This window comes from Anser anser (assembly GCF_964211835.1).
Source record: "Anser anser genome assembly, chromosome: 3".
Classification (NCBI taxonomy): domain Eukaryota; kingdom Metazoa; phylum Chordata; class Aves; order Anseriformes; family Anatidae; genus Anser; species Anser anser.
The window spans coordinates 49,004,120-49,018,969 of record NC_139722.1 but is presented as its reverse complement, the minus strand read 5'-3'; the positions used below and the strand labels follow the sequence as shown (position 1 = coordinate 49,018,969).

The 14,850-nt window shown below is 43.1% G+C and overlaps 1 protein-coding gene across 5 annotated transcripts in view; it reads right to left on the bottom strand.

Moving 5' to 3' along the window:
* SOBP (sine oculis binding protein homolog) overlaps positions 1 to 14,850 on the bottom strand; it is a 125,927-nt gene that overhangs the window by 90,976 nt on the left and 20,101 nt on the right. For all 5 annotated transcript variants that reach the window (XR_014582020.1, XR_014582021.1, XR_014582022.1 and 2 more), the window contains exon 4: positions 12,041 to 12,192. Coding sequence is in view for 2 of the 5 variants with exons in the window: in XM_083830186.1 (XP_083686312.1) it covers positions 12,041 to 12,192 (152 nt within the window). In the remaining 3 variants the exon portion in view is untranslated. The remainder of the gene's footprint in view (positions 1 to 12,040; positions 12,193 to 14,850) is intronic.

The window sequence follows — 14,850 nt, the reverse complement described above, 5'->3', positions numbered from 1 at the left end:
AGGTTTGTTTTTTGTTCCTGTCTTTCCTGGCCTAGCCATGTATTTTGCTAATAATCATCAGTTTTACCAAAACTATGCAACTATTTAATGTAAGCCCTAGTTAAGTCTAAAAACTGGTACTATCATTTTACGGATTAATACTGCCTACCGAACGTGAGTGTCACCCTTTACTTTTTGCAGAAGCAGGAGACGGAAAGCACACCAAAGACAAAGCACCCCTTCTCCCCGCCGGCACCAGTCATGGTGCTTGCTGGGGTTTGCTCATGCCATCCCATTCCCAGCAAAGCCACTGATTTCGGGCCACAGTTGCACGTACTCACACATCAAATTATTATACACTGAAATTGCAATGGATGAAGTTCTTCCCAGCCTTCTCCTCCTTCTCTGCAGGCTTAGCACCCTCCCGTTCCCTAAATCACCTTGGACCGCACATTCCTTAGCCCTGCCCGTCCACGCTGCCTCCAAGTCTCGCTGCTCCTTGTTCCATCCACATGTCCCAGCCACGTGGCTAGTCTCAACAGCCCTAACACTGCTGACCCTGGCCATGGCCTCTTAACTACCACTACATCTGCACGGTCCAATTTATTACCTTTAATTAGCCTCAGCTTCAGCCTGTTGTCCAGCTTTACTCATTCCACCAAGTATTTCTTTCAGGGCTTTTCCCTAGATATATTAACTTGCTTTTGTCAAAGCAAAAGCAATTTAGTTGCTTTTTTTCATTATTTCTAATTCCTCCAGAGAATTATTTTGGTATCTGCAACTCCTCCTAGCTCAGTACCGTCTGCAGAGCTAGCGAGCACGCTGCTCGTTCTGTCCTGGAGATCATTAATGAAACATGAAACAAGACCAACCGAACGCACGTCCCCGCGGTACCTCTCTATCCACACAACCTGATACGCTGCTCTTTATCACCACCCTTTGCTGTATTCCTTCAGCCTGTTTTCAGGCCGCTTGACAGCATTCACATCCGAAGCAATTTGAATTAATCTGAGGGTAAGATTTCATGAGATGCTATTTCAAGTGCTTTACTAAATTCCAAATCCATTAGAACTTCTAATTTCCCTCCCTCGGCTAATTAGCGTGCATGTGTGTACATACTAGCTGTGTTTGTTTGGCAAAACCTCTGTACGCCCATGTTATTTCTTGCCCATATGGTTTAACCGCAGGCAGTGGGGACTTGGTTAAGTGTTTTTTTTTGTGTTGAAGTATCTGCATTTTGTTAAAAAATTCAACTTTTGTTTTTTTTCTAGAAACGATTAATTTTTCCGTAGCAAAGTGAATTAAAAACTTTTGTCACACATATAAAAGCATTCCTCAGCAGTATAAAGTAATTTTTGCGTTGGCACTACTCTCAGGTCCTGCAGAATGCAATCAGCCTCGTGTTGAAATGTCCAGCCTCGTATGGAAATGTGGATCGAGGTATGCTGCTGTGCCAAAACGCATTCATTGCTCGCATCAAGATACCCATAGACATCAAATAACGCATCAAAAATAAACAGCCTTATCCAGCAAACGTGATCTGGAGGCCAAATAAGCTATGTTCACCTAAATATCTTTGTCTACTTACAACAGACAATGTTCTTTACAGGGTTACAACCTGCCAGGTCATGTCTAGCTGAAAGTTACCTTATTCTGCCTTTCCACCACTAAAATAAAAATTATTTAGGAACTCTTGACTTCATTTCCAATGCTCAGGAAGAAAGCAACCTTCTTATCTCTCTCTCTCTCTCTCTCTCTCTCTCTCTCTCTTTCTTTCTTAACACCAGAAAAATGACTTCCAAATTTTCAGGAACAGTTGCTGGTTTTAATGATATATTGCAGATCCTTGTCAATATCTCTGCTGCTTCACACTTTTATTTCCTTAGGAACACTCGGATGAGTACCATCTGGTCCTGGTGATTTACTGCACTCAAGTTGCTGAAGTTGTTCCGTAACTTCCTCCTAAGAGACATCAATTTTTGTTATAAGGCCACACTCTGATTTCCTGTGAAAAGTGTCCTTGGAACAGGAATTTCCCCATCATCCTCTGTGGGGAAGGTGGACACAGAAAATTAATTTAACTTTTCTGCTGTTCTGCTCTTTCAGAAGGGGCCGGAGTCACTGCTGGGTGGCCTACGGGAGCTGGGGACTTAAAAGGGGATGTTTGTTTTATTTTAATAGAGATATTTTTTCTACACCGTCTACAGAGATGTGTATATATGTCTTTCCTTTAATTTCCCTGTTATAACTGACCTTTTGTTATAACTGATCTGATCGTGTCCTTAGATTTTTTGAAGGAGGAGCTTTGTCTTAAAAAAGTCACACACTTGGTATTTCTGGTGCAAGTGTGCCTGGGACCCCACTGGCGTTTCCATAGTTTAACAACCACGCTTCCAATTTGGAAAAAAATGTTTTTTCCTCTCTTGCTGTGTGAAAAACCACAGAAACAATGCGAAAGCAGACCACATGCAAAATACTGAAACGGCCTGTACACAATGTACAGTCAAATATGCACAGGGCCTGATCCAAAGCTCAGGAAAATCAATGGGAAGTCACCCACTGACGCCGATGCAATTTGGACCAAGCCCAAAGTAAGCTCACCAAAAAGCAGAGCGAGTTTTTTTGTCTCATCTCTCAGCTACAGTAATCATAGGTGTTGTTTGCAACAGTAGTAGGTAACAAATTTTCCAGTCGAAGTGTGATTTTTCAGTTGACAGTGTCCCTTTAAGCTTATGCACTTCTTCACAGAACTACGCCAGATTTACTCTCCCCTTTCTACTTTTTCCTTGCTCAGAGGTATATGTACCATCTGTGCATCTAATATGGTGTTCTTAAATAGCCTCCAGAGTGATTCAATGCTTCTTTTTCCTTCTTTAAAACTTTCTCTTGGTTAACCCTTTTCCTCATTATTTCAGGGCCTTCTCCTTCAGAGTTCCTCTTCCTTCCTTTCCTCAGGGTGAAGTTACCGTACGGTGGTACTGAAGCTAGGAGTGTACTCACCTTGGACAAAAACTCAGTAAGCTGAACAAAACTCAGTAAGAGTTGCATTACCAAAACACTGATACTTGTACATTGCTCCTACAAATGGAGACATAAAAATCAACCAACTGACAACAGCCAGTTGAAGCTGACCATTCCCACCAAGCCATGAAATTATTCAAACCCATCTCCTCATAACATCTAAATGTCATTTTTCTTTTTAAATCCATAGATTAATCTTTTAATACTTGTATTATCAGACTTATCACTGGAAGCTTTCAAAATCAGGCTGGACGGGGCTTTGAGCAACCTGATCTGGTGAGAGATGTCCCTGCCCATGGCAGAGGGGACAGACTGGATGGTCTGTAAGGTCCCTTCCCACCCAAATGTTTGATGGTACGTAGTTCCAGGAGCTCTCATCCACCTGGTTTGGTAGTGCTGTGCAGCACAACTATGAAAGCGTGGAGGCTAAATTGAAAATTATAAGGTTAATTGAGGCCGAGTTGTTGTTTGATTCATAACTTTATGGGTTTCACGTTTGACTTGGCAGTCTGAATTTCAGGGTAGGGAAGGGCCGCAGGCGCATGGGACACACAGCAGCTGCATCTGTGTGCTACGGGAAAAAGTCCTGTATTTGGCCACTGCTAACGGGGGGAGCTGAGCCCCTCGATGGTCCCATGCTCTCCCAAGGGAAGCCGCACGGGGCTGTTACGCTACACCGAAGTTCCTTCCTCATGCAAAGCCCAGCTAAGAGCCAGAGGGCCTCTCTGCTCTGCTTTCCAAGCCAACGGGTGGAGATGGAGCACGTCCCCACATCCCCACATCCCCACCTGCCCAGGACACTCCAAAACCTGGCCACCACCCGAGCAGCTCCACCAGCACCGCCGACCCAAGCACCCCTATGTGCAACGAAGGCAGAGCCTGGCCACCGGCTCCTTAGGCAGGAGATGAAATAAACCAAAACCATCTGAAGCCGCATAGAGGCACAAAACCCTCCCACCCCCAAAACCAGCAGATACTTTATGACTGCTTCTAAAAATTATTAAACAGATGAGTACATTTACTCGAGCTACAAAATTGCATCCAGGCTGGCAACTTGCAACATATGTTTACTTTCAGCCCAATTTAAATTCAAATGGGTGAGTTATAAATGCTTGGGTTTTTGACAGAGAGCAGCCTGTAATTGCACTTAGCTGGCCAGCAAACAGTCTTTTAGTATTGCAGAAATGATTTTCTACAGGAAAGATATTTGACGTTTTCAGACTTCTGCCCTACAAAAACCACCTAGCTCCTCCAGCGAGTTTAACACTTGCACATCAAGCACTACTTGATATACGGCAAGAAGCTGACTTTAACTAACAATTCCCGGTAGTAGATTTTCCTGTTCTTCCGGCAGTTTCTAAATCATAGCCATTTGGCCTCTCCTAGCCTCGTGGAGATTCATGAGGCCAGATTCAAGGTTAACATGTGTACGGGCTTCTTCCATCTTCCCATAAACCAGTAAGTGTTTGCAAACAAAGCTAAAGGGATGAAACTTTCCTACCTAGAAGGGGACAAAAGACATGCAGTGTGATTTATTCCTTTGGTCTGACACAGTTTCATCCTTGAATTTGACCCAAGATTTCTGTGCGTGATGGAGAGGGAAGTCACCGCTTCAGAAGAGCAAGAGAGTAACTAAATACAGACCAGCAGCTTACAACACGTCACCATTCCCCTGGACTGCCACCTCACCTGCACAAATTACTCAGCCACTAACTAATGCTGGAGAGAATTGCAACAGCGACAGGTGCTCCTAAGAAAGGACCAGAAATAACAGAATTGCACCTAGTTAAACTGTGTGGTTAATTGTAATACTCCAAGCATCTTTTCGGGAGTGTGATCAACGGGGTGTCATTCACAACAGCGTTCCTAATCCAAACATATTTTTGGAAAACCATATTTGCTTAATTTTGCTTTTTAAATAAAAATATATAGAGAGTGAAAAAATACTCAAGCTACTTTTTCAATATTTCCCTAAGTTAATGAGCTGACTGGGAAGTGAACAGATGCATTAAGCCAATAATTTATTCAAATGTCATGATATTTTTGAACAAACACATTATTTAACATGCATTTCATTATTTGCCCAGCTCTTATTAGTATTAATGATTGATGTGTTCATCAGCAAAAGGGAAAAGTGGCATCAAATATAATCTGTGCAAATTAGATTCACTTTGGAGATCTACCCTAAGTTTTCATCAGAATAAGCACCGTTTTCGATGCTCATTCTGTACGGATCGTGTGGAAACAAAGCTGGAAGGTGCAGAAATTTATATGGGGTCAAGGCAGCTTGGGCTAATCTAACGCAACGTGGACTGGAGTGCAGGGGAGAGTGGTATTTTATTGCATGACTGTCTAGCTCACGTACATCGGAGCCAAAGGGATTCAGAGGTAAAGTAAGAACCCAAGTGTATTGTATCCGCTCATTTTCTGAATGCATCATTGTTATGCATCTGAACTCTTTAATCAAAAATCCCCTGGTGATATAAAAATGTTCTGGACACAAATCATGAAGCCTACCTTGCCAAACTTTTTAACAAAGCAAAATGTCTGTTTTTCCCCTAGCATCTCTCTTTCCCTTCCAAAAATTCATCTAAGTGATTTAAGACTTCAGTAAAACACTTTAGTAATCTCCAGAAAAATAGCTACCAGCAATCTTTCTTCCTCAGTCACTCTGAGGACGTATCTGGTAGAGAGAAACTCCTTTCACGTCTCCAGTATCAATGTGCCACAACATCTCCCTATTTAAACCCACGCCATTAGTCTAAACTGCGTACACCCAGTGTACGAAAACCTTAAAAGCATTTCTAGTCAAGTCCTAACGCAATTAGTGGTATTTTGTTGTAACATCTGCACATAAACAGAGCCTGCTTCTGGCACCAAGGAGAGATGCAATCGCTGGAGCTGTCCAGAACTGATGCGAGGACACCTCGCGTAAGCTGGTCGATTCATTCGAATCAAACGCCTGCTGTCCAAGAGGCAGCAGATTCTCGGGTCCTAATTAGCACATTCATCTCGATACAGCCCAAGTAGCCAGCATGCGACACGACTGATGTAATGTGACATGGTGGTTAAAATTAAAAGTGAACACGCCTTTTAATTGTATTGGATACCTGCTAGCAATTCAGACAATGGGAATTTGATTCAAATTTATAGTATTAAATGGCAGCAGATGGACAGTAAAATGTCCATCGAGTTTGCAAACTGACAAGCATGCTGGTTTGCCAGATCCCTTCATTAAGGCATTGGTGGCATCAGTCAGGTGCTGATGCATTTCATCGTTAGCAGTGTTAATACATTTTGCTTTGGTGTGGGTGAGCAGTGAGATACGCTGACTGATGTTCTCTGCAGGTTAATTTGGAACTTCCTCGCCTCTTCGAACCATGGAAAAACCTTCCTCTGGTTTAGGGAAGGAATTTTACGAGCCTTCTGGTTTCAGTATCCAGTAAGCAAAAAGGCCAGCTGATAACAGCTGGAGAATGCTGCACACTTTTCCTTCTGACTAATGCCACCCATCTCTTTCACGGCTCGGGATTTGCTGTTTATCTCAGTGTCTGCTCCAGATTTTTGGGTCGCCGTCTGTGGCCTTCTACCCTTCGCATACTTTAACAACATCCTCTGAGGGAGGATGTTTTCCTTCCCCCCCTTTCCCAGACAGTTCCTCAAAGAAGTTTGTAACCGTGCCCCACGCTTAAACTATTTCCTCTGCAGACTCAGCGTCTCATCTGCATTCACTCATCAGTGCTCATTTGTATCTTAACATAGCAATCACAGCTATGGAGATGCTTGTCATCCTTTTCCCCTTCCACCTTCAAGCCTGAGCAAGAAACCTTATTAATTGGCTTCTGTGGCAGATATGCATATTCGCACCTGCATGCGTGCACATCCAGACACGAGCACACGTAAAGCCACGCGCATACATCCTACGTAAACCCACATCAGAACGAGCAACTTTGTCAACTCTTCATTACATTTCCTTCCTCTGCTGCTCTGTAAAACCAAGACACTTGCATGCAAACCAGGTAGGATACCTGCTCTGCACTGACCTTTCTGAACACCTAATTAATGCAAGTTAAATCTCCAGGAGAAATGGGTTTTCTATTCAGAGCCCCATGTGTTTCAAAGCTTATTATGGAAAAGGAGTCTAAAGGAAGATGTAACAGCTAAGCTTTTCTTTTTTTTTTTCGTCAGGGGCATTATTCGAATCAAGTTGCTTTAAGCGATTTTCAAAATTTTCGTGAATGATCATCATTTTACAAATTAAATTTTGCAGGTGCCTAAGAAAGAGACGAGAGTAACATTTTTTGCCATTCCTCACTGACATAGCAGGGAGATTGTTAAATATTTCTTATTCGCTGTTAGCCTGCATAATTAAGCTTGAAATCAAGAGAACTTTCTCTGACAATCCTCAGTATTAATTTCGGGGAATGATAGCTTCTGTTTACTCCCAGTTTTTAGTATGTGTTTGTATATTCATATCCATACTAATCACATGTTGTTATATATTAATTAACCAAAAACTTATTCAGGCAAGAGTACTAAGGCTTTACGATGCTGTGTGCAGTTTATTGTCTTGAAATATAAATTGAAAACATAAGGAACAGAGGACTAAAGAAACGCCTGTGACTCCCTGCGGCCCCATTTGGTTGCTCACCTTCACCCTTGCCACACCGATGGGACAGGAGAGCATAAAGCACACCCTGCCCGGGGTTTCATTCCACCCCTGCAATGGGAACAGCTCTTGCCACTTCGGGCAAAGCCAGACGCTGCCTCGGCGGATGGTCTGCAGGAAGGACACCTTTGCCAAGCCTGCATCCAAGCCTGCTCGGCGGGCAGGGGAGGCAGCTTCTCCCCTGCTCGCTGCCGACCCACGCTGGGTGCCACGAATCCCTGTCCCATACAGGGGGAACGGACCCCTCACCATTTATGTTTTCGTGCTGCTCAATAGCGATTTGCTTTCCCTCTTTGATTTACGCCTTTCTGTTTGTTTGTATAAATGAAACTTGATTGCGCTGTAAGCACAAACATTTGTCACCTTTTTTTGCTGATGGCAAGGCAGTGCAAAGCAGGGACAAGGTCAAATACGAAATACTGGCTGACAACCCCACAGCCACTTCTTCTCCGAGATCTTAGTCAAATCAAGTAAATTATTCTTTATTGTACCTGTGAACAGAGCCTATAACCTCTACGAATTCAGTCCTTGTGCTAGGTTTGGCCATTTGGTCATAATAAATTTGTTTTCTGACCCATTGATTCAATAAACTTAATTTCAAAATTAATCTTTTCAGGCTTCAAACTCACTGGATCCAATTATGAATCCAATAGTTCCCTTTAAATTTAATACTCTGAAACTTGGTGGTCTAATGCTTTTTGCCCTTATGTGCCTCTTTGGTGCTTAACTTTATATTAGTCGGCCTATAAACCTAAATCTCTTAGGAAGAGAGCGTCAGAACAGCTCCCAGTCTTAAATCTGTTCTATCACAAACATTGGTATGAAATGCTCCCTCTCCCGCAACTCTTTCTTTTAATTGGTATTATTATGCACAACAGGTGATCATTATGCACTAGTTCAGTATCTATATTTGACTATGCATACCAGACCAAACAGAAATAAGAATTTAGATTTTTATTATTTTTGCTGGGGGGGGGGGAAGGTGGTACTTGGAAGTTTCTTCTAAATCAGATATAGTCTAAACAATTCACTCTCTGCCTAAAGGGGTAAGAAAAATCAATTTTTTCTTCATTTATTTCTAGTAATTTAGATAAAATTACAGTCTGTGGGGAGAGCCATTATAATTGCAAAATATATATATTTCCCTTCTTGCGAGGCACGGTTGCTAATACGGCTAATTTTAAATGGTCATGGCTGCAGGATACTCGGGGTAAAATTTGCATTTCTTACGAGAAAAGCAACTTCCGATTGTGCAAGTCTTTCTCCTTAGAAGCTCTCAGACTGGGCCACGAAGCTCCCCATCAGCCCTGACTACGCACCCAGACGGTGCCTGGAGCTCAAGTGGCACGGAGGGACAAATGCACACCTCCCAGCTAGGAATCCCTGGGGGTGCACACTTGCCCTGCCTATGGGAGAGGATTTTGTTATTAAGGTGGCGACAAAAATCCTAATTCTGAGCACAGCGATTGGCATTCAGGGGTGTGGAATTTGCAGCGTTACTTAGTGGCGTTTCAAGACGTCAGCAACGACTTAATTTTTACTGTTTAAACAGCCCGATTGTTTTAAGCAAGTGCTTATTGCAGCACTTCTCATCTGAGGGAGAAAGGGAAGACTGCTCAGCATGATCCATTAGGAAATTCAAGCCTTAAACCAAGTGACCACAAAGTCCTATCGGCTCCCTGAAACGCAGCAGCTGTACATATTTAATGTAATACAACCCTATATTGTTGCAGAGGTCCGCTGTTTAAAACACACATAAGGCAGGTGAAACGTGACTATTTTACTCCTCTGTTTGAAAAATGAGAAAGTGTGGAGCAGGGTAACTTCTCAAATACATAAATAAGCATTAGGCCCATGGAGAAGACAGGTACGCTGCTGCACCAGTACTAACAGATTAAAGGTCAGCGGTTAAATCTGAAACTATCGCAGCCTTGTTCCTTCGATCCTGTTCCTCAACACTCTGCTCTATTACTAACAGGTGAAGTGCAAAATAAGAAGCACGAAGGTCTGCTGAATCCTCCCATACCTGTCCTAATTTAATGACTGCATTTCCTAAATATTCTGTCCTCTGATCATTTAATGCCACAAATACACATGCAATGGGCAGCTCCAGGTTTCCCCAGCTGGGTTGGATTCTGTGCAATTACCAGTCCCACAGGTGCAAAGAGGGAGAAAATTTGACTCACTGCCTTATTTTGAAGCAGAGACAACAAAGCAACCAACGTTATCGACTTTATGTTATCTTGCCGTGTTTCGCCAAGTCCTCTTCTATGACATTTTGTTAAATTGTGACCTCTTCAGTGAAGGATAGGGCATTTCACTGGGATATAGTTTTATATTAGAAGATTAGGAACATCTATTTTTATTTAGCTACATACTAAATAATAAATGGTACAGAGAGTTTTCTGGATGAAAAGATGAGGAAAATATTCAGAACTGTTTAGCTTCCAGAAGTTAATAGAGGTATAGAAAAAAGGGGGAAATAAGATGATCTGAGTCATCCTTTCTCATAATACAAGGGCAAGGTGACATCCAACAAAGCACATGGGTAATAAATTCTAAGTTAGGTAAAAGGGAACTTTTTCATGTTACCTGACTGATTGAATTCATGGCCATAAACTATTACTGAATCGTACTACTCATGGGTTAGTAAAACACTGAAGTATGCCTATGCATTATGTTAACATTGACTTACTTTTAATTAGCAGGGGATCTAAACCTTCCATATCAGGATCTAAGCTATAGATTAAAGAGCATCCACCATCAGCTGGACGTACTTTCTCAAGGTTTCCTGAGTTATCTAGTGCTTATTGCCGCTGGATATACGGGACCACCTAAGTAGGATCACTGGCAACGCCTCCACTCTTAGGATCTATTTTACTCAAGCCAATTTGTGACTGAAAGTCATGGGCACGTCATCTGACTGTGATCTGGATCCTGTTATCCCAGTGTCTGTCACACCGCAAGAGACATTGAAGAGCATGCACATAAGTGTGCAAGCGTGCACATACACACACAGTACATGGGAACTCCTCCTGAAGTGAGGAGCATCCTAGGGGCGTGTACTTCCCTCCTCTGCACTTCTAGACAGAAGATGTAAACACCACTCCTGGCAGAGGACTCCACGTGACTCTGACTTGCCTGTCTGCTCCAGTAGACGTTATGAGCTTGATTCTCCAAGACTGCCACTGAAATTCCACTCTGCTGATCTTTGCAACCTAATTCTTCAGGCACTTTTTTTTTTTTTTTTTTGGCAGGAGGATGTGACCCAAATTTACGAAGGAGGGTAATTTGCTATAACAGTGCATCTTGAATCTAGGATCTACATGTGTTTATTTGTTATCAGCACATATTTAAAATACCAGACTTGGAGACCTGAATTTTGTTGCAACTTGAAAGGCCTTGAATGTTTTGTAGCATGAGGGAAAACAGTACCATTCAGAAAACCAAGATGTAAAGGGTTTTATGAAGAATAAATATTTCTAAGACAATAAAGGCTATCCAAAGACTCCTCTTGCACTAGTAAATACCAGAAGGACACAGCTACTTTTTTGACAACTAAAAAAAATGCTGGAGTGCTCCTTCCTTATTTTTCTTTACATGACATATCGCACATACTGCTGCAGAAAAACAGCTGCTGAAGTGGCCTAGAGGGCATTTTCAGGCACTGTACTTCAGCGATTACAGCAATTTTGTAGGCATTCGATATTAGGATTACATTCTAATTTTAGACAAAGTTAAATTTAAATTGAGTAGGAGGGGTTTTCATGCTACTGTAGATGTTCTAACATCACTTACCCCAAACCAAAAACTGTGTAAGGTCTGAATTTTGCAGCTATGATCACGTATTAGCCACGGTACACTTTAAAGGAATGCAACTATAGCTCACTAGGCTCGGTGGGAAGATGTCCACTATCACAATGGGACCAAGACTTAGGCCTTAAAAGCATTTACCTGCTGGCCACAATCCCACTGTCATGGAATTTGTGACACAACCTGCGCTACCTGGTAAAGCTGACACAGTCACACACAGCCACCCTTTGCTCTATTGCATGGTGCCTCCTCTTAGTGGTGTGTGTGCAGCAAGCATCCTGAGACCCTGAGGCCAAATCAGGACTCTTATGTTCTTGTTTATTATTACCTAAACTCACTGACTCTCACAAAACCCAAGCATCAAGCTGAAGGAAACTGAAAGAAACAAGGTTAGTAAAGGGCTGACAGTCCAACAGACAATACAGATGGAAAGTGGAGGGACTGGGTGAAACAGAGAAAACAAAAGAAAAGAGCTTCTGTTAGATGCTAAATGAGACCCAGGCTGGGCCCAATTAAAGCTATGTCTATGCAGGTTACATCTTTCCTTATTTCTCTTACCTTGTTTCTCTTGAAATATGCTCTTCGGCAAGCTGCAAAGCACTTCTCGCTGCAGAAGCATTTCACTTCACTTCCCATACTCAGGGAATAGCGCTTGATTCCAACTTTCTGGCACCAGGCACACATTATTTGTACATTTGACACATCATCTTCTACAACAAAAATATAAGAACAATGTTTACATGAGATGCAAACACCTTCCTCAGACATCTGCACACTTACTCTTAGATACAACCGGCACCGGCTCATCTTATTTCTAACCTCTCAGTGTTTGGGAGTGGAAATGTGCCTGCCTGCGACTCCCAGCTCCTTCCACGGGTGACCTGTGCCAGCCAGGCTTAGCAGACTGGCAGAGCTTCTAGGACGGCTGGAAAAGATTATTAGCTTAAAAACGGTGCATTGCTGAAAAGCTCTGGAAGTCTCGAGAGCTTTTCAGCATGTGTAAGAGTGCACAAGTCTTTATTAAATAAGCAACCAGGAACAGAGGCTTAGTAAGTCCTGCTCTCGTTGCTTACAGGCCACTGCAGTAGGCCCTTCGGGTATTCTGCTTAGCAAGCTGGTGACAAAACACGCCTGGACAGTACTGCACCAAAGCAGGTCTCTAACAAGAGCCCTCTGTTAAATGAGAAGGGAAATGAAGTGCCCCACTCCAGTGCTGTTTCGCAATAATGACAAGTGTGTAAAATGGGAGCTTTCACTGGAATACAGCAGTCACCAAAACCCGGACTTGAGCAAGAAGGGAGATGCAGCACTGGTAAAGCCTGCCAGGCTACTTCCCAGTCTTCATGCTCATCAACCAAATTTTAATTCAGACCCCCTGAGCAAGCTCTTCTCAAATGTGTGTTGTGAATGTGACGTGTATGCCTTCTGAGATGCACAACTGGGCTTATTACTGAAGTCCTAGCGACATCCTTGTGCAGTCGTCATTCTCAGCCAGCTTCACAGACAGGGGCAGGGAATAGTTAAGCCTCCTGGGCAGACGACTGCAGCAAGTCAGCAGGAATCGTTTGACTCAAAACCCAGAGTTCTTCAGTCCCGATGTCCACTCTATTGTACAGCACGACCTTTCGGTTACAGGCAGCAGCCATTGTCTAACTGCTGGGAAAAAAAGTCCCCGAAGACTAATTGTTAAAGCAGTTCCTAGTCCATGAGCTGTGGAGAATTCATGGCTCAGAGAGTCTGTCATGCAGCCATCCCATTTCCCTATAAAGGATTTGTTTTCGAAGCTACACTGTCATCGTTCTGTAAAATTATTGGCAAACTAATTTTTAGCAGAGTGATTTGGCTCCTTTCCCCAGCTGTCATAACTCAGAACTACGTGCCGCATTTTATTCACCTTAACGGAATAAATATTGCCAGTTTAATAACTTTTTTCCTTCCACAAACTGTGTTATGATTTACAGCTACAAATAAAATTGTACAATGTAAAAAAAATGACCTCTTAGTTTTAATCAGACCGTCTACCCTTAAAGCCGTATTTAAGGCTAAGTTGTAACACAGATTTGTCCTTAATGCATTTCATCATTTACTCTTTAGTGGGATTTGTCAATATTATAAATGCTTTAATACACCGAATATCGAGGGAAATCTAACCAATTTGGCCAGGACTCGGGGGGGAGGTCACAGTTTGGGGGGGCAGGCATCGCACAGCATTCCCCCCGTGCCAGCCTCGCTCTGCCTATCCCAGCACAGCACGGCAGCTCTTACCATTTTCATCCCGAGCCATCTGAAGTACCAAGATTTAACAAAGGCGTCCCGATCCGGCTGCTTTTGCACCGTAACCAAGCAATTCCTTACAGGCTGAGCTTGCCCCCTTTGAATGCACCGGGACAAGAGGAGAGCCTGCGAGCCGAAGGAGAACAGCCGGCAGCCTCCTGGTTCAGGTAACAGCAACCTGTATTTCCTACTGACAAGAAGTGTTTTGTCTCCAGAAAATAGACCTACCAGTGATACCTTTATAACAGCCTTCATTACTGGTGAGAATAACTGTCATTAATGAAAACAGAAAATTACAGAGCTGAAAGAGAGTTCACCGTCAAAGCAGGTGCCAGAGCACCTCTTTTTGAAGCAGGCCAGCTTGTCTTGGGCACAGTTTTAAGGAGAAGCAGAGCTCTGCCACTGGGATTTCTCAGGAGTTTTCATGCGTGACTTAAGAGGGGAAAAACCTTAGCTGCCATTCAGCTCCTGCCCATGGTCACACATTGACTGCCTCCCATGGACCATCAGTAAGAGCACGCAATCGTCCAGTTTTAATTGCACGGCATCCCAGCAGCAACTGTACACACGGAAAAGCCACATCACACACGTCTCTGCGTGATGTTATGCAGGATGGTAAGGCTCATCCACCTCCTTCTGCCGAAGGCTTCCTTTCAGACAGACCCCAGCAAGGAGAGGAGGGGGGGGGGATGATGCCTTGCTCAGCATCGCTTAACTTGTGGTCCATGGATGTGGCAGTCAATAAAACAGCACAAAACGGTCCACAAACTACTACCAGCCACTGCCTGCACCTCCAGGAAGAGACAGCTGATATCTAGAAGGCATCATCAATATTAATCGAAATTTTCATCGTTTTGAAAGGAGGAAGGGCAAAGTGGAGGGAGCCTGCCTAAATATGAAGAACTTCAATTATTTCTCTCTTCTACTCCCTCCTCCCCAAGGCGTTAAAAAATAGTCACACACAATATAGTCCCTTTAACTGTAACAGTAATAATAAATGTAGATGCCTCTTCCATTTATAAGACTCAGGAACACTGCTACAAGAGAATTACCTGCACGCTGGGGGGTCACGGCATGTTTTCCCTGGAAGAGCA